At 28.9% G+C, this 20,289-nt stretch overlaps 1 protein-coding gene across 1 annotated transcript; it reads left to right on the top strand.

Annotated features, from left to right (window-relative positions):
• Nucleotides 1-5,192: 5,192 nt before the first annotated feature.
• LOC130801412 (transcriptional regulator TAC1-like) lies at nt 5,193-6,244 on the top strand. The gene has a single exon (XM_057665261.1). The coding sequence runs from the start codon at nt 5,437-5,439 to the stop codon at nt 5,953-5,955; it is 519 nt and encodes a 172-aa protein (XP_057521244.1). The 5' UTR covers nt 5,193-5,436; the 3' UTR covers nt 5,956-6,244.
• The last annotated feature ends 14,045 nt before the right edge of the window (nt 6,245-20,289 follow it).

Here is a 20,289-nt window from a genome sequence, read left to right on the forward strand (position 1 = left end):
ATACAAGGGTGCTCAGAAATTTTTCGTGTTTTAAACTACAAGATCAGGATAGAAGATGGGATTTCACTAGTATATAGCAGCTATTTGCACAAAAGTCAAATCAATGTCACCTTGTTACCTTGGCATGAACAGAAATAGTGACATACAAGGGTTATTAGTTATAGGCGAAGTAAAACAGTACACAGTTCTATAATTCTCCTACCCTGGGTCCTTAAGTGCAAATAACAACTAAAAAAAGATTAACATACAGTAGAAAAAAGTCAATATCCAAAATATGCCCTTATCAATTCAGCCTTTTCTTTCACACATCAAATATGGCAATAGCAACTGATGACACATGACGACACTAGTATCATATATTTATATAATCATTCAATTTTTTTGAAATTCAGATTCATTCATACCAACTTCTATGATCAAATCAACAAGGTTTTTATGGCTCTATCCATCCTACATGAGAGGTTGAAAAAAAGAATAGAAGAATGAAAAACTGCAAAACGAAAAGCAACGTGTTTGCTTTCATTTGTTATTGCCACTTATGTAACTCAAAACCTTACAATTTCTTATTTTGTACATAATGCTTTTATTTCTGTTACATCAATCCCACTCGACGAGCATCAAACATCATGAAGCAACATTAGCCGCTCATGCTAGTAACGATAATATTCCTATGACTAATATCCTAATAAAAATCTAATAAGAGCAATGCCTGATATACTTCCATTTCACAACTAAACATGCATAAACTCAGACTCACCATCATCATATTCCTCTATAAATCAATCTATATAACAACTGTACAAAATCATTTGCCATACTCTTGAGTAACCTGAGGTTTTAAGATACTTTTACTCGAAATATTGCTAGCTATATTTTTTTTCTCTAGATTCATTTATAAGAGATCACCAATATCAACAAAGTTGGTTGATAAGGCCCGTTCCGCCTTATGAGGGTGGTAAAAATATGAATATAAGCAGATTGATTCAACATGCTAGTGCAATTCATAGAACTCAAAACCTTCCCAAATATTCTTACTTGTGAAGATTACTCTTATTTCATTGCACCAAGTCCACAACATTTAGGCCAAATTATTACTAACCATATTCAATGATCAAAATTCTAACTGAATTGAGATCTAATTGCACCATTATCTCAAAAAAAATACAAAAAACACCAACACCCTCCATAATATTACTATATAAAGCATCACACATAACCACAAAACAAATTTGACATGATTTCTTAATTGTGTTAGTTTTGAGAAAAATTTGTTTTCTTATGTTGTCTTATTGATCTCAATATCTCTCTCACTCTCCCTCTCTCTCGTTTCCTCCACAGTGAAGTGTAAACCAACTCAAGGGTTTATCCGTTAACCAAGAATGATGATTTAGCTTAGTAGTTGAGAGCTTTCCCTTTCAACCTTGTGATAGAATTTGACTCTCACAACATACAAAAATGATTAATTCATTGTTTCTCCCTTGTCTATGAGCATTCTCTAGCCTACCTACCCCTAAATCAGAAGAAGTTTTTTAGATGGCCATTTTAACTTCCTCTCCCCATATTCCCATCAAACTAAACAAACAAAAGCCAAAACTCCATTGTGTTTTCTCCCAAAACTAACGAAAAATGTTTTCAATCAGACCAAACAAATATCTGGTGATACATAATCATCAAACTCATCCTCTATAAAACAAGCTTTCCCAAAATTACACAAGAATTATTACTATACTCTAAAACAACCGTAGTTAGTAAGCCTAAAATACTCCTTACAACAAAATTTGTTAGTCAAGTTTCAATGTTTTTACCCATACCCACTTTGTTATTAGATGAAAGATTACTGCTTTAATGGCTAATTAACTGAAGAATTTGCATTCCCCAAATTAATTAAAATATAGAAGCATAAGCACAAACAAAAGAATGGAATTTATGGTCCGCAAATTAGCAAATATATGTATAACTACATTGTGGGGCTGAATAAAAAGGAATGTTGAAATGAAATAAAATATCATTTCAATTTAGAAACAATCAAATATAGAAGGAAATCAAGAAACAGAATGAAAAAGGCAGAGACAGGTACAATACAAAAATAAAGTTAAGAAAAAGAACTGTAAAAATGACAAAAACTGAAAAACAAAAAGGGTGTAAAAAGCAAAAAGCGACAAATTACCAAGTTTGAAGATTAAACAGAAGAGTGAGAAGGAAGAAGAAGAAGACGACAATGGGCGGAGACTTATTTTCTGGGCTGCTTTTTCCCTCCTTTTCCTCACGATGTTTTGTGGGGCAGGTAATCATCATTCATCCATAAGTAATAGTTACATACATTCTTATAAAAGATCGATTTAACTTTTATATTTTTAATAATTATTTGAAAATTAACAAAGAAGAATATTTTCATATTGAAATAAATTATTTTTTTAAGAATTTTTTTTTCTTCTCTCTTAAATATGACTTCTTTCTAAAAATTTTTACAATAAATTATTTTGGGCTAAGGAATTCCTTGCCTAGTGTCTTCCCCAAGAACGGCCCTGCAGTTAACTAGTATCATGCTATCAATAAGGAGTGTACTTGTGGCTTGTGAGCACTGATGTTTAGACTGTTTAGACGGTGATGAAACTAGGGTCAAACGTTAAAATTAGACGAAAGAATTAGAGGGGCACAAGCTTAATCTTGTGACCTCTTTGTCATAAAAATATTAATTTTATAACTAATATAATTAATTAATTATATTTTATAATCGTTATTGATTGTGTCATTGTACATATTTATATTTATTTATTTTATAATATTCGAGAAAAAAAGTTTGGTGAAAAATTCCTTTAATTTGCGCCCTTTTATGTTTCACGAGTTTGGTATATGTGTTTACAATTTAGAGTTGGTTATACTCTTCTTATGTTATCCTTGCTAAATGTTTCATTTAAAATTTGACATTTTAGCTATAATACTTTTTGTTTGTTTTTTTTATTCTTATTAGTCTATAAAGTAAAAATTAGTAAACTAAAATTTCATGTATTTGTTTCAATATAGATTTTATTAATATTAACTTGTAAACTTTTTATTTTGATCTTTACTATTACTGCTCAAGTTTAATTTATTTATTTGTTATAATCTTAGAACTTGTAAGATAACGTGTTTGAAAGAAAGGAAGAAAAGGAATATTTAATATAAAAGATATATATTTAAAAAGGGTGAATTGGATTGGTTTGAGATCTTGAATTTAACTAATTGAGTTAATAATTTTATTATTATTATTATTTTATTTTTTATTTTAGAAAATATCCCAAAACATCACTTATAAAAGTTTTAATTTGCATTTAAAATTAATTTTTTTATAATAATTGGCTAAAAAGAGCTATTTAACTCATAATTATGAAATATTATTACAAATTCTATAAATTATCCAACAAATAGTAGGTACTCACTAGTCATTAAAAAATATTGATATGCAATTCAAAAAGTATTAATTTTTCAAAAAATAGGTCAATTACATTGGTTCTTGGTTAGTTGGTTAGGATGAATTTGGTTAGAATTTTAGATGGATCAAAATTAAAAATAGTCTAAATTCATGTTTTTAATTTATTCAACATTATTTATTAGATATAGATAACAACACCAATACCGCACGCTTTTGGTTTGGGAAGGATGTTATGAGCACGTTTAAAATGTGCTTACTCCTTTAATTTCTTTATTTTTCCTAGTTATGGTAATAATAACAATTATACCCTCCTTTCATAGATTAAAAAGGCTCTCTCAAAAATTGGTGAGAGGGTGCAAATTAAAAAGGCTCGTCCACTTATATCTTATTTGTTACTGTTTGAAAAATAATTGTTAGCAGAAGTTATTGGTTGAAATTGTTGGTGGTTTGGCTGAAATTATTGCTTGATAAACCAGCTATTTACGCTAGTTGTTTAAACCAAATGTTACGTAGATGTTTGGTAAAATTATTTGTTGATTGTTGACTATTTATTAGAGAAAAAGTAAGTCAAAAGCCAAACACCATTAAAAAAAGCTACTATGAGTAGCTTTTGGCTTTAAAGATAGCTTTTCAGTTGCAACCAAAGTCAAAAGCCAACAAAGTTAAATAAAAATTAATTGTCTTATACCCCCAAAGCGTGGTTGGTGCTAGGGAAAGTTTATGAGAGTGTTTGCTAGGCAGGAAACTTCTCTTGGCTATCTTTCTTTCAATAGGATCATTTTAATGACCAAGTTTGTGCAAGTAACACATATTAAAGGATTCGAATTTTGACTCTAGAGACCACCTCCAATGCTCAAGTTAGCTAATATAAAAGATGAGTACTTAGAAAATTCAATTTCATGTTCACTTTAGCCTTAGCTTGGAGGATTTTTGTTAAAGTTCAACCAAGTATTTTTCAATAAATGAAACATTAAATTTTATTTTAAAACGCAGAAATTTAGGCTTTTGGCTACCAATGTTACGATTCGAGTTATTTCATTAAAAATCTTATTAATATTAAATTGTATAACATTAAACACTAATCCAAATTGATTAAGTATACATGTAGATCAAATGAATGTTTCGATCCGCCTATATCACTATCCTAAATTGATTTCACAATTAAATTTATCATTAACCCTAATGAGTCCAAAGTTGATCATCAGAAATGAGAGGAGTATCTCACTCAAAAAAAAAAAAAAAAAAAAGCTATGCACTACCCAAATACAAAAGGTCAAGTACTTATCTCTTAGATTGTCCCTACGATTCCTCTATCCAAGATTCGGACCTACCTTTGTTAAATGAAATAGGGGACCATTATATTCAACTATTTTTTCATCATCTTCCACTTACAAAATAATTAGCTAGATTAGAGTTTTATTATTTATTTTTTTTATTTTTTATCAATATAATATACCTCCTCTCGTTTTTAATAATTGCTATAATTTTGTTTTTAAGTCATCAAATGCATAATTTTAATCGTTAAGATCTTTAATTTCATTTCATAAAAAAATTCTTGATGAAAATATGTATATTAAGACGAATTAAACAAAATCTCACTTAATTATATTTTACATTATATATAGAGAATTATACGCCAAATAAGATTAGTTGGTGAATAGTAGTTGCTATAGTAACCGTAGCAATTATTAAAAATTAGAAGAAAAATTATTACTTTTTATTATATTTATATCTGTATATAATATTATCTCTCTGCCCATTCTCTTTTACTGCACAAAATAAAACTCTCATCATCAACTAGCAAGTATTTCTCTTCTCACATGTGATATTTTATCATCTTACAAATCGAAATGTACACCTATGATAATTCCATGGATCATTCACTATATTTTTTCTTATATATAATTATTACAATTATCCCCTATACTTGAAATACCCTAAAAATTATAAATCCATCCCAAACAAGCCCTTATTTTACAAACCCTAATTTTAGGTTTTTGGATTCAAAATTCAAAATATATCTCATGTTGATGCCAAATATGAAGAACATGAGTATAAATGAAGAAGGAATTGTAGGAGAAGAGTCATGGGAGTTAGCTCGGGCGTTCGCCGAGGATACAAGGAATAACCCAAGAGGTACAAACTGGCCACCAAGGTCATATACTTGTACTTTCTGTAGGAGAGAATTTAGGTCAGCTCAAGCTCTTGGTGGTCATATGAATGTTCATAGACGTGACCGGGCCCGTCTTCATCATCAACAGTCTAATGTTCAAGCCCAAGCCCAAGTCCAAGTCCAAGTCCAGGCCCAGTACATGAATGTCGGCCCGACCACAGCGTCGATCTACTATCAATTTAGTTCTACTGGTAGTCATTCCTTGCCTACTAGTAGGTATTATAGTGATTATAGTGAGATGCAAGTTAATGAGATGTCAAATGGTATTATTAGGGTTAATAGCGAACAAAAAGCACCCATTCAAGAGCTTGATCTAGAGCTTCGCTTGGGACACGTACGAACTCCAACAGAGACGAATTCAGGATACTAATAAGGTGGGCTGAAATTTTACTTATACACGTATGGTTATAATTAATCGTCTATTGTTGTTCTGATATGTTATATATTATAGTTTGATATTAGATTTTAAATCAAATAACTCTGGTTATAACCTATACAGATCCGAGTCTAATTTCATCCTAATTAAAGGGCCAGTATCAATTGAGGTTATATTTGGAAGAGTATTTGTTTTCAATTTTGGGTAATATAAGTGGGTGGATTGATATTTCTCAAGGGTTTTGAAATCAACTAATTTGGGCTATAACCTAAACAGATTTCGATTTAATTTTCTCCCAATTAAATGAAAAAGTTTTATGGTGAGACTATTTTTATTGAAGTAGTTCATGTACATTTAGTCTATTAAAATGATTACTTATAATTTTAAAGTGCTCAATTATAAAATAAGCTAATTATCATTTTATAATGAGACGATTTCATAGCTCTTATATTCTCTCATCTCGAATCAATGATCTCATCTTTCTCTTTATTCATTCTCTCACAGTCTACAATCACATTACAAGGAGAATTCAAAACAGTTAATTACTTGTAAGAGTTAAGAAATTTAAATCATGTATTTCTCCTATATATCCATTTTTCCTATGGGGCTGTCTAAGATACACATGACACATCTATAGAATGCAAATATATTTTTTGTTACATGGCTCATCGATCCAAAATTACACTTAAGCTCATTTGGAATTTCACACTTGAGGATTGGACAGGTTCTAAGCAAGTGCAAGCCGTGCCTACGCCCAGGACCCTAAAAAAATTTAGTTTTCAACTAGTGCTAAGATTCGAACTTTTCTATACATACAATAGTTTAGGTGCCCATAAATAATCTTTCGCCCTGAGCCGCTAATAACCTAGGGCTAGCTCTGCTTGAGGGTCATTTGGAGTTGGATTAGGTTCCAAAATCAACTTATAATTGAAATTGTGCCCAATGATTGAAATAATGGTATAAATTAAATGAAAAGAGTTGAAATTTCAAGGCTTTTCTTAATAGGAGTTGTAGTTTTTTATTGAAAGGGGCTGGACCGGGGTGGGGTGCAATTGGAGGAGGAGAAGTGATTGACGTGGCAGAGATGGCTAGATAGGGGAGGTGACTGGACAAAGGAGGGCGAGGGCCTTTGGAGGGACAAGGTAGGTTTTTATAATTTATTTTTAAATAATTTATCAATTACAGTTTTAAAATTTAGCATTTTTGCGAATCATAGTTCAATGTTTTTTTAGCGAATTTCAGCCATTAAAATATTAAAATCTACATTGTTCAGGTCAAATCACATAATTCTAATCATTTTAGTGGTCGCAATTTATGACATGAAATTTTGTCGACCCAGGAGATCGCATGGCATATAAATTAAAAGTGGACCACATGCCTAGCAGGCTATGTTGTCGTAACGGGCTATATCATCTCATTTCGGCCACCTTTGAAAAATGGTTTGAGGCATGCTGGTTGGATCGTGTTGTGCCCTGCCAAGATCGAGTCACTATACAAATCTCTTTATTTAATTCATTTATACACTTCATATTGATTAGAAAAGGATTTTATTGGCTTAATTAGCGAGCTAGTTGAGTCGATTGAGTCGATTGAGTCTTATCTATGGCTACATTGTGTTTCATGTTGATCCCAAAATAGTGACTTTGGCACATTCGTGGTTAATTGTAGCGATGGTAGCCCATTCTATGCCTAGCTACGGGTTGTGTCATGCTAGGCCACGAGCACTTCTTGCCTGTGCCGCCCAAATGTCGGCTTTGGCCCATACCCCATGTCTACCTGTAGATCAACTAACTAATATGCATGTATCGGTATAGGTTTAACTACTTAATTAAGTGAGGATTTACATCACTCAAATTGTTAACTTATTTTAGAACATAAATTTTATCAAGCAAATTGACTAGACCCATAATTATGGCATCGTTTAGTTCATCTTAAAAGAACATTCAACGAAAGTAAGTTTATTTAGTTTTATTAAAAGAATGTGATGTAAAAAAGAAATGAAATAATGTAAATAATTTTAAAAAAATTTGATGCAACAAAAAGAAATGTCAGCAAATTAAGACAAATATAACATGACTGCAACAACAGAGTTTATTTGTGGTTTAAGACCCTCTCATATACCCACTCAAAAATGATGTACATTTCCTATATATAATTTACTTTTGTCCATAACACTTTTGTATGACGTTTATTCGAATTAACATATTTTGAATTTCTTAACACTTGAGTGAAGCTCATATTAATTTTAAGGATCCTCATAATTAAAATTTTGAATCTAACTCTATATTTCACTAGTGGAAAAAACCTTATTTACTGCGGTTTTTTGGCCATAATATGATGTGATTTTAGCCCGCAGCAATAGTGATAGCAGCAAATGGCTTATTTTAAATGCTGCGGTTTAAAACCGCAGCAAAAAAAGGCTATTTGCTGCAGTCTTCTTAAAAAACCGCAGCAAATAGTGTATGACCATTTGCTGCGGTTTTTAAGAAGCCCGCAGCAAATAATAGCCTTTTTTTGTGTTTGATAGTATTAAATAATCCAATAATGTTCAATGTAATAAACAATGATTAATCCAATGATAATCACCAATAATCTCTTTGTAAACTCTCGATCGTATATATATTATAATAATATGTACATATACAAATTAAAGTCCTAAATCTAAACTAATTACATTATTTACCAAGAACAAAATGAGTGTATATCAAGCCTAATCCAAGACAGCAGCAGGGTTAGTTGTGTAGTTATTTATCAAATGAGTGTACATCAGTACAACAGCAACTAATGCAATCAGAACAAGCACATTGATCAGCCAAGTGTGTACGTTCAGCAGCAGCTTAGGGGCATTAAAAGATTAGTACAGCAGGCAGGCTTAGAACAACATCATACCAGTATGAGACTGAAAGCAATAAAGAGGTCAAAACAAACACAAATAAGCATTAAACTCATCCAAAAACATAATTAATTAACATCCTAGAAGTAATTATTCACATTCAAATATACAATTACATATATACATAAGTAAATTATTCACATTCAATCTACCCTAAAAATCCTAATTAATTAAAATTATTCACATTCAAATATTCAAGTACATACATAAGTAAATTATTCACATTCAAATATAAAATACATACGTTTGTAATGAAATATATATGATAATTTTGTCTCTACAATAAGATTATGTAACCTACAATGAAAAACAAAATCAAAATTAGTATAAAAAAAAAGACTAAATCCTTATTAAAACACAATGACTTGAAAAAGAACAAGACTAGCCCTAATTTCGTGGCTTTTAAAGGAAAAGCAACAATAGTGGGTTGAAGAACTTTAACAAAGATGGAGAAGGAAATTAGTGCAATGGGTGGTTATTGAAGCAACAAATTTCAACAACACAAGAACTTGAAGAACTTAAACAAAGTCATGGGGTTTGAAAGATGAGGAACGAAATGAAGAGAAAACACAGTAGAGTCGTATGATTTAAAAAACTTGAAGAACTTGAAGAGATTTTTCGTGGATTTTTGAAGAAATTTTCTGAAATTGAAGAGCTTGAAGAAGAATACAGTCGTCGTCGTGGGTTTTTGAAGAAAGTTATTTTAGGGTTTTAAGCAATTGAACGTCAAAACACGTTTTTTATATTTTTTGAACTGACTATTTGTTGCGGGCTTCTTAAAAAACCGCAGCAAATAAGCATTATTTGCTGCGGTTTTAAGAAGCCCGCAGCAAATAAGTGCTTATTAAACGAAAAAAATAAAAAATAAATAAGCACTATTTGCTGCGATTTTAAGAAGCCTGCAACAAATAAGTGCTTATTAAACGAATTTTTTTTTTATTCTTATTTGTTGCGGGCTTAATAGCAGCAAATAATGCTTATTTATTTATTTATTTATTTTTTCGCTTCATATGCACTTATTTGCTGCGGGCTTAACAAAACCACAGCAAATAAGCATTATTTGCGTCGGGCATCAGGAAAATCGCAGCATTTGTATTATATATTTTTTTTTCTTTTTTTTTTTGCTATTTAATGCTGCATCTAAGGAAAACCGCAGCAAATGACACGTAGCAAATGAGGTTTTTTCCACTAGTGTTTAGACATGCACTCTAATAAAAAAAATTCTACATATAATAAATAGATAAACTAACCAAATAAATTAAAATCATAATTACCTAATTACATCTTTCTCTGATTGTGATTGTGATCAAGAATATCTATTTAATTATAAAGAAATAACGGAGAATGTAACTCCCAAATAACTCACTCATCACTCCAAAAGGAACAATGAAAAGAAAAATAAGCATAGTACATTGTGTGTCTTAATCCTGCATATAGGAGTACACTGTACTGCATAGGAAACTATGCTATTCAAAGGACTTGTCAATTTGAGAAGGTGACAGTTTTTCCTATTTTAACATGGAAATAAGAGATGCCATGGAAAACCTTGGATCGTCCAATTTAAGATATTGTAGTCAGCTTTATTATACTTTCTCCCAACTTTTTAAACCATATACTTCCTCCGTTCCATAATTGTTGCTACATTTGCATGGGCACGGGAATTAAGAAAAGTGATTGACCTACAATGTAGCTGATTGTTTACTTTATAGAGTATAGTATTTTATTATTGTTAATTGAAAAAGAATAAGGAAAAATAGGTTGTTAGGTTACTTTATAGAGTATAGTATATATTTTATTATAGAGTATAGAGTATAGAGTAGGATAAAATAGGGGTAGATAGAACTTTAAATGATTGTTTTATTACTAAAAACGGAAATGTAGCAAGTAATATGAAATTGCCAAAAATAGAAAATGTAGCAAGTATTATGGAACGGAGGAAGTATATTATAAGTACTTCTTATTGTCCTAGCATCATTAATTAGTAAAATTAGTAAAATGTTCAAAACAGATCTGAAAATTTGATATTATCGAGCTAGACTTGATCGGACTTCAACATGAATTTATAATTATAGAAAAATCTATGTAAAAAAAGACTCGATTTTGAACTAACCCAAAATTAACCTGGTAACTCGAATGAACACCTCTATTAATTAGATTACTATTGAAAAAGTGTCAATTCTTTTTTTTAGATAATATCCGTTAAAATTAAATGTTCATAAGTTAAGATACATCAAAGCTACCGGCATTATAAAATTATAGGTTAAGATTAATGATTAAAGATTTTTTTATGATAGGAGTTCAAATCTCAATAATTATAGGATAAATAATTTATCTTCTGGCTTGTAGGAATTTGATCTCTAACCAATCCCTAATATTAAAAAATAAAAGAACTCATGAAAGGAAGGAATAAGAGCAAGGTGTACATATGTATATGCTATATAAGTTGATGCTGGTAGCCTAAGTCGCCAATTTAATGATGAACAATGGGGTAACGAATTGGATGAAGAGTGAATTTGATGAAGAGAAGAGATTAATTTGGCCTAAATGAAGTGATTATTGAATTAAGAACTAAACTATCATTGTAGCTCCAAGAGTGTTTGATCACTTAACTAAGCAAGCAATAATAGAAAAAAAAAAAGTTATCTATCATTCAACTTATGTTGCGATTTTTTAATTGCGCAACATAAATGCGATGGAAATTTTTTTAAAAAAATAGATAAATGTTGCGTTCTTTTCAAACTTGCTGCTATTACAACTACTTGAGGTCTATACCGCAATTATATGGCTCTAAAAAACGCAGCCTGATAAGCAATGGTCGTTTGCATCGATGAAGAATTGATTTGGATGGGCAATTAAGGGTTCACATAATCTATGATTATGAATTTATGATGCAAAGATATACGTAGAGAAAGGTTGCTCGAACGAGTAAGAGGATTATTCATTCGAGCAGAATAAGGAGCATTAAGCTCACAAAAGATAGTAACAATGAATTTTGCTTGAACGAGCAAGGGGTGCACTGATTCCAGCAAAGCGTGTCAATGACGTTCTAGCAAAGCGTTTATTTCACAATCAGCAAGAAGAGACATAATCAATGTGCATGGGTTTGAGTGACCACAAATTATAGTAGTGTTCCTGCGCTGGTTTTGTTGATATTGATAGGAAGAAGGAAAATGTTAAGATGCAGTGTCATTTTCTTTCTTACTACTTTTTTTGGGAGAGAGCAATTAGCAATTCAGCATTGCACTTCAGCATAAATGAATGCATGTATGTGTGTCATACACATTTGTCTTCTGTCATTTCTGATCTTTAATCTATATTTATCCGTGGGTATCATTTGGTTTATGACTAAAAGTAGTATATTATTTACTGTCATTTCACTGCCATGCTTTTGCATTTGCATTTTTACATCAATTACTGTTATAGTATTAGTATGATTTATTATGGAGTGCCTACTACATTGCAAATTTCAACTTAAATTGTGTAATATATAGCAACAATAAGACTCAAATACCTTAATATCATTAAGTGGTTTCACTATGATGAGCTTTGAGCTAGGGGATCCCATTACGCCAGCTTATCCTTATTAGAGATAACAACGCTATAAAGAGGTAGTTTTTAATTGACCTTTGGCTGCAAATGTTATTTGGCCTCTACTTTATATAAGTAAAAAGTGCAAATAATTTAATAAGTTATTTTAAATTATGAAATCATACAATATAATAAAAGAGCTGTAAAATTCCAAATGTCAACTTACTATATGATGATTTGGCGAAAATAAAATCTATTGGCTGCTATTGCTAAGGTGTTTTCAATAAATGTCAACTAATTTATGACTATATATTAAATTTGTTGTCTTGGAAATTTCTCTTGCAAGCTTAACTCAAAATTGTCATTGTTAGTTAGAAAGTAGGAGAATCTTTCATAATTGAGTATTTTTCCCATTATTAGAACATATTAATTTTTTCCCTTTTCTAGCCTTTTTTTTTTTTATCATTTCTCATTATGTATAAATTTTTTCCAATCCGAATTAGATATATAATTAATTAATTCACGTAAATTATTTTATGCTTGTAAAATTAGATTCCCCATGTGTTATAGTATGTCAATTAATAAATGTAAGAGAATTAAAAAATTCATTCTTTAATCCAAATTTCTCCTAAAGCTACTAACATTTAAAGTTTTTAAAAGATTTTATTTTCAATTATTCATTTGTGTGATTGAAGCATCAATGAAAAGAAAATGTATCTTGCAATCTTGATTTAAACGTATTTTTATTAGATAGTAGTAAGTCTCAGTAAAAATAATTTGTTTTCCATATAAAGTGGTTTTATCGACACTTTCTCTTTCTCACTTTTCCTAAACTCAACAATAATGATTTTTTTAATATCTTCACCTTAGAATTATCACAATCGCATATTATTATTTTTTATTTATATTTATTATTATATTTTATCCAAACTTGATAAATTTTATAACGATAATATATAGTTGCATTATTTAGAAATTAAATTTATATGTATTTATATATTTCACATCTATGAATTGCACAGACATATATACTGATATATAGTTAAAACTTAAAAGAATCCAAACTTAGCCTCAACTATCATATCATATGTAGTAATTGTACGACTTTTTAGTTGATATATTAAGCTTTTATTAATTTTATTGAAATTTAGGGTTGACTTTTCTGCAGGTTAGATAGAGTATGTATGCTGTATGCACAAAGTAGAATTAAATGAAGTAAAGAAAGTTAGACACTTCAATTTTAGGGTTAAGAGAAAAATCTTAAAAATAAAAAATAAAAAAAATGCTTTAAATTAGGAATACTACGAAGTAAATAATTAAGGTTGGATTATAGGGTTAGTATGAATATGTAATAACTGGTCACAAACTATGACTAATTACGTCATGTAATAACTGGTCACAAACTTAATATATACTCTCTCCATTCTTTTTTGATATTTTATTTGGATCTTTCACACATATTAAGGAAGATAGAATCTTTGGGTTGTAGTGGGTATTATTTTAATTAAATAGTAGTGTGAAATAATTATTGTATTGAAAGTATGAGGTTGTTGTGGGTATTATTTTAATTAAATAGTAGTGTGAAGTAATGATTGTATTGAAAATATAAGAGAGAAAATAATTATAAATAAAAGAAAAGGGGTACATTAAAAGAAAAGGGGGGGGGTTTAAGGGGTAAAAATGGGATAAAAACTTTCTAAAAATAGAAAGTATTCTAAAGTGGAAGAACTTTTGAAACTACCCGTTATTGTAACGTGGAAGATAAAAAAAGAACGTAGGAAGTATTAACTAATATTTTTCTATATAACTTTATGCATTCATATAGTTGAAGTCACTTTTAAAATCATGACTAACTAAATTAAACTAACCATAAAATATTTAAGGCACTTTCATTCTCTGTAACTTTTAATCAGTACACTTTATTTACACTAACCCTATAATCTAACCTTAATTATCAACCCTAATTTTAGCACTATTAATTTATTAGGGTTATATCGTTAAATTCAAGTATTATATTAAATCTCGAATTTAATAAGTACTAAAATAAGTCAAGAAAATCGACTATCCAATCATGGGTATTGAACTACGATAAACTTTTAATAATTAGTTGGAATTAAACTCAACTTATTAATGTGTTAAAAAAATTAAATAATTATATCAAACTGAATAAAACAAAAAAAAATCAAAAAAATATCCTTGTGTTTCAATAATTAGTATCTTTTAGTTAGTTCTAATTTAACATATGATTTTTATTGTAAAATTTATTGAAAAATTAATTAGAAATTACAACAACGATTTGATGTATTGAAAATCTTAAGCATGTAATAAGAAAACACATTTGATGAATGATAAAAAGTGCTCCTATGTGAACAAGCTAAGTAAAGAATGAAAGTGTTTAGAAGGACCACATTGGACGTTGAGGGTTACAGTCTACAGGTACAGGGGCTGGTAGTGTTTATGGACAGAATTCATTTATGTTACAAGGTGTGCAAACCGATTTAAAGAATGGAACTTTTCATATGGACCACGTTAGCTTGTTAGTTGTTTCAGTCACTCGGTATTTGCAACGAGAAATTAACTCACTTATATTCCGCAACTGATTAGAGAGTTATGAATTAGCGTAGTTAGTGATTGACAGTTTTTCTTTCACGTTTATAGTGATAAGTTAAGGGTTCAAATGTTCAGTTCTCATTTCTCAGTTCTCACCCATTACATAAATGATTAAGTTTTTATCTGTAGGATTTATCTAGCACGCCCCGAATAGAAAATGTAAGGTTGGATGGCTAAATACACAAAAATATGGGTAACTTAATTAATTAAATTCATGGTTTTTATATATTAATAAAGTCAGATTTGATGGATTATACTTCTAACATTTAATTTGTAAATTTTACAATAAAAGAAATATTTCAACTAATTTAAATGACCAAAAAAAGTGTAGTACTCCTAACTAATTTAAAAATAGCTAAAAGAAATAGATTGTTTCAAACTTATCTTGACTTTTTGAGTTCTAACATTATTTTGTTGGAGTAACTGTTTGTAAAATTGTCGATAATAAATCAACTTTTATCTTGATTTACTGAAAATAGATTTACTTATTGGGTATTTCTGTTAAAATAAAATATACTTATTATTTATCTTTAAATTTTTGACTTTCAAAGGGAGGTTTGGAGAAGGTTATTAACAATAAGTGAGTTTATTTTCATTAATTATACCTATTAATAGATAAATTTATTTAAAAATAAATAAATGTAACTCTAATTTTACTTTGTGACTCTCCAAAGTAAAATATATTGAACGCATTGTCTAATCTAAAGATTTTGTCAATTTAGATAGGGCTTGAACAATCGACTTCAATTTGTTGTTGGAATGGATTTTTGATAATATATCTGAAGTCATTCTGATAATATAAAAATATAAGATGATCAAATTTTATGCACTTTTCATTTGAAGTTATATATTTAGCTAGATATATAATCAGAAACATCTATATTGTATCTATATTACTCTTAACCTAATGGGCTGTTTACAAAAAAGAAAAAAAAAACTAATGGGCTATCACTAAAGAAGTCGTGATAAAATGTAAATATAACAGTTTTAGTTGTTGAGTATTTATGAGGCTAATTAAAATAGTAGCAGTCTAATATCATTCAGTGATACATGTGGTTATTTTTAAAAAGTTACAACTTATTGCATTTTAAATCAAAAATATAAGGGTAAGATATTATCTATATTTTTTAACATATTATATTCCAACAGTTATTATGATCGATACATCTACCGAACAATATAAATTTATGTAGCTAATATAATTAATTAGATATCTAACGGTGATAATTGTAAAATTATGAAGCAGTTATCCGTAGAGCTACTTTGCGTCAAACCGACACAGAAAGGGTAGAATTAAATGCGTAGTATGAGACAAAGTGATAACCTTAGATCCCTCAATAATGGTGTTTGGCATGGTGGCGAAAGCGAAGTATGAAGATCTCTCTCAAAAAATAAATCTGAAAATGAAAAATGAACAGAAAAGTTGAAAATGGACAAGATAGTTGGAATGTAATGGAAAAATGACTACCCAAATTCATTTGAACTTCATTTTTATTTATATAATAAATGGACACGTATTTAGGTCTTGTTTTTGCATGATCAAATTCTGCTGCTATGACGACTTATGACTTATGACTTATCACCTATCTGCCATCATTATGTTTATTGGTCATTCATTAAATGCTCTTGATTTTCAAATGGCTGCTCCTCAAATTAAACCTAGCTAAATGGAAATAACAAATTTTGTCAAATATACTAATATTGTTTTTTCTTTCACAAATTGTTGTATAAGACGGTTTAACCGAGAAACTCGCCTTATACATAGGTTAAATAATTCATCTAATATATATTATAAGAATATATAGACTTCTTTTTAAGATTATCTTACCAAAATACGGTCTCTCATAAAAGTAACTATTTTTCTTTCCCAAATACTCCCAATATAACCATTCTCAAAATTTGTATTGTAAAATTTAACTAGATGTACTTGAATAAATATAATATTTTAAAGAAATACCAGTTTGAAATATTGTGTAATGCACAAAGTTATTACATGAGAATGTAAACACTTTAAAGGCTTTATGTATTAAAGACTAAAGTCTCAATCTGGTATTTTACATACACCATCGGGTATGCTTTGCTTGACATGTACCCGGTCAAGTTTTGATAAAGAATATTAATAAAGATTGTTTCCTTTACGTTCTTGTAGATACATATTAGGGTTTAACTAATTAATAGCCACAATTCATTTCTCTAGTATGTATAATTATAAATCAGTAGATTATTCTTTAAAAAATAAATTGGTAGATTAACTATTTAATTGTTAATTCTTTAAAACTATTATTATTCTTTAAAACTATTTAAATAAATTGGTAGATTATTCTTTAAATAATTGTTAATTCTTATTATAATTTAAAACTATTTAATTTATTTTTCAGATCAAAAATTCTAATGTAATATTTGGGAACAACTATTTCATTTTAAATTATGGATTTTAATTATGAAATCATGGAAAATTTGAGAATGACAAGATTTGAGTTGTCATTCTCAAATTCTCAACTTTAACTACTTAAAAAACAATGGTGGAATTTGATCCAAATTCAAATTTGAAAATTTTTAATTTACCAAACAATAAATTTTAGTCAATTTCAAATTTCTAAATAAAATCATCGTTTCCAAACATAGCATAAGATGATTCGTCAGTATTATCATGTCATCCATAATATGAATTTTCATCACTTTTATATACTGCATCAGCAATCAGTGTCTACATGCTTTCATTAGTTTTAGTTTTAACAAAACCGTCAAATAGTTTCTCTTGCTACCATCTAGTTTGGTAATCTGCAAATTAAGCTAGCATTCATTTTTTTTTTATTTGATCGGACTTACCCCTAAAACTAATTAAATGTTTAAGGTGAAACAATATATATTATATCTTTCACAAGTGATTAGACCTGAGAGACGCATTGAATAATGGGCTAAATACTCGGTTAATACAAATTAAAGGGAAACAAGAATGTGAGTTTCTTGTTTTGAGGTTGTTTCTTTGAGAGACGGTCTCTCACAAGAGTGGTTATATATCTTTTGACTTTGTGGTTATACAATCAATTGTAATTTTTAAAGTATATAACATATCTTGGGATCTCAAATATCAGTTTAAACTATTGCTTGAGTTGGTTTCTTTATATGGTATCAGAAGCCTACGTGACGGAAGGTCGGAATCGAATCTCATCCACCCAATATATCTTAAGGTTTCAACCATCAATTTAAATTTTTTATTGAGTTGGTTATTTGACCAAAAATTGCATCATGAATAGATTTTTCAAAAAAAAAATCTGAAGTTAAAGAAATTATTTATGTTATAGTAGTATAGTATAACTAAAGTCCTTCCAAATTAAAACTGAGTTTTAATGATGGAAAATAGTTTTAATGATGGAAATTATGTTTTACGATTCAAACTAAATTAAACTGATTAAAATTTATTTTTATTGTTTTTTTACTGTATTATTAAGTTGTAACCAACTTTTAGTAATTAAAATTAATTTTTTTTGATTTTTAATAGAAGTAGAATATAAATAAAAGTTAGCAACTGAAAAAAAAAATCAGTGGAACTGGGCCGTAGGGCTACCCATGCCTAACGAGTTTTATATTATTTTTGAATTTGGTCCAATCATTCATCATTATTTTTGAATGGATAATATGAGCCCAATGATTTGGACTTTATGGAAAAATGTGAAACAAATAAGAGCATTGTATAACTTTATTCCAAAAATAAGCTCCGTAAAAACATTATTCTCAAAATAAACGTCCGTACATCCAAACCTAAGTTTGGTATAAGTCGTTGTTACTAACAGCGAATTAAAAAAATAATAATAATAATAATAATAATTTTTTTTTTTTAAATTCGCTATTAGTAACAGCGACTTAAGTCTTCATTATTTCAGTTACTTCGTCATTCCAACCTACGAGATTGGTCAACTCCTTAAGTCACTGTTAGTAACATCGATTTAGGCTTTTATTTAATTTTTTTTTTGATTTTCGCTGTTAGTAACAGCGACTTATACCAAGCCTAGGTTTGGATGTACGGACGCTTATTTTGGGAATAAAGTTTTCACGGAGCTTATTTTTGATATAAAGTTGTTCAATGCTCTTATTTTTTTCAAATTTTCACTTTATGGGCCCTATATCCCGACTAATAGCACTAAGCCCCTACTCTACTTATCTTCCAACAACAATTCTTGTGAGAGACAAATGATCAACAAATTCTTATTTGAGACCGTCTTTATAAAAGACGTCTCAAGTTTAAGCCAGCCTAATTTTTAAATTTAAAATAAATAATAACTAAATTTTCTAAACAATGCTTTTTAACTTTCATTTTCAGTTTTCCTTTTTTCTCTTTGTTGATAAAACTACTCATCCTCCTCTCTCAAACTCTATTTATGGTTTTCAATCTCCATCTTCCTCTCTCAAATTCCATTTGTGGTTTTCAATCTCCATCTTCCTCTCTCAAACTCCATTTGTGGTTTTCAATCTCCATTTTCCTCTCTCAAACTCCATTCGTGGTTTTTAATCTCCATTTTCCTCTCTCAAACTCCATTATTGTTTATTCTTTATTTATCTTCTTCAACATTTATAAAACCATCAAGTTATGTATTTATACTTCATCATTTTCGTTTTTAGAGCTTTCATTTTCATTTTTTTTGGGTTGATTGTGTTATATATTAGTTGCATTGACATTTTTTTGATTTTTTTTAAAAATTAAGCTTCATCAATGGTGTAAATAGTGATATTGAAGAAAACTACAATGTCTATTGTTTGGGAGAAATTAATAAAAGCAATTGTGGTTATAGCATAATATATCGAGAGTTATAATATAATATATTTGTAACTATAACATAATATATTTAGGGATATAACCATAATATATTTTGAGTTATAACATAATACAGTTAGGGTTATAACAAAATATATAATTGAAGTTATAACGTAATAGATTTGGGTTTATAACAGTATATAATTTGTGATATAATACTACAAAATTGATATTATAATAATACAAGCAAATATATTATGTTATAAAACCTCAAATATATTAAGTTTTAACTTCAAATATATTATGTTATAACCACAAATATATTATCTTATAACCCCAAATATATAATTTTAACCCCGAATCATAAAAATTAGCCATAATTGTCATCTTCAACATCACTGTTTTCCACCATTGATGAACCTTAATTTTTTTAAAAAATTTTGCTTGGGAATAGGTAGTTAATCAGAAATGTTTTCATCTTCCAAAAAAAAGCAATTTTCTACAGTTTTTTTTTTATTTTAAAAACAGCATTTTTTTTAAAACA

Source organism: Amaranthus tricolor, chromosome 15, assembly GCF_026212465.1.
Source record: "Amaranthus tricolor cultivar Red isolate AtriRed21 chromosome 15, ASM2621246v1, whole genome shotgun sequence".
NCBI lineage: Eukaryota > Viridiplantae > Streptophyta > Magnoliopsida > Caryophyllales > Amaranthaceae > Amaranthus > Amaranthus tricolor.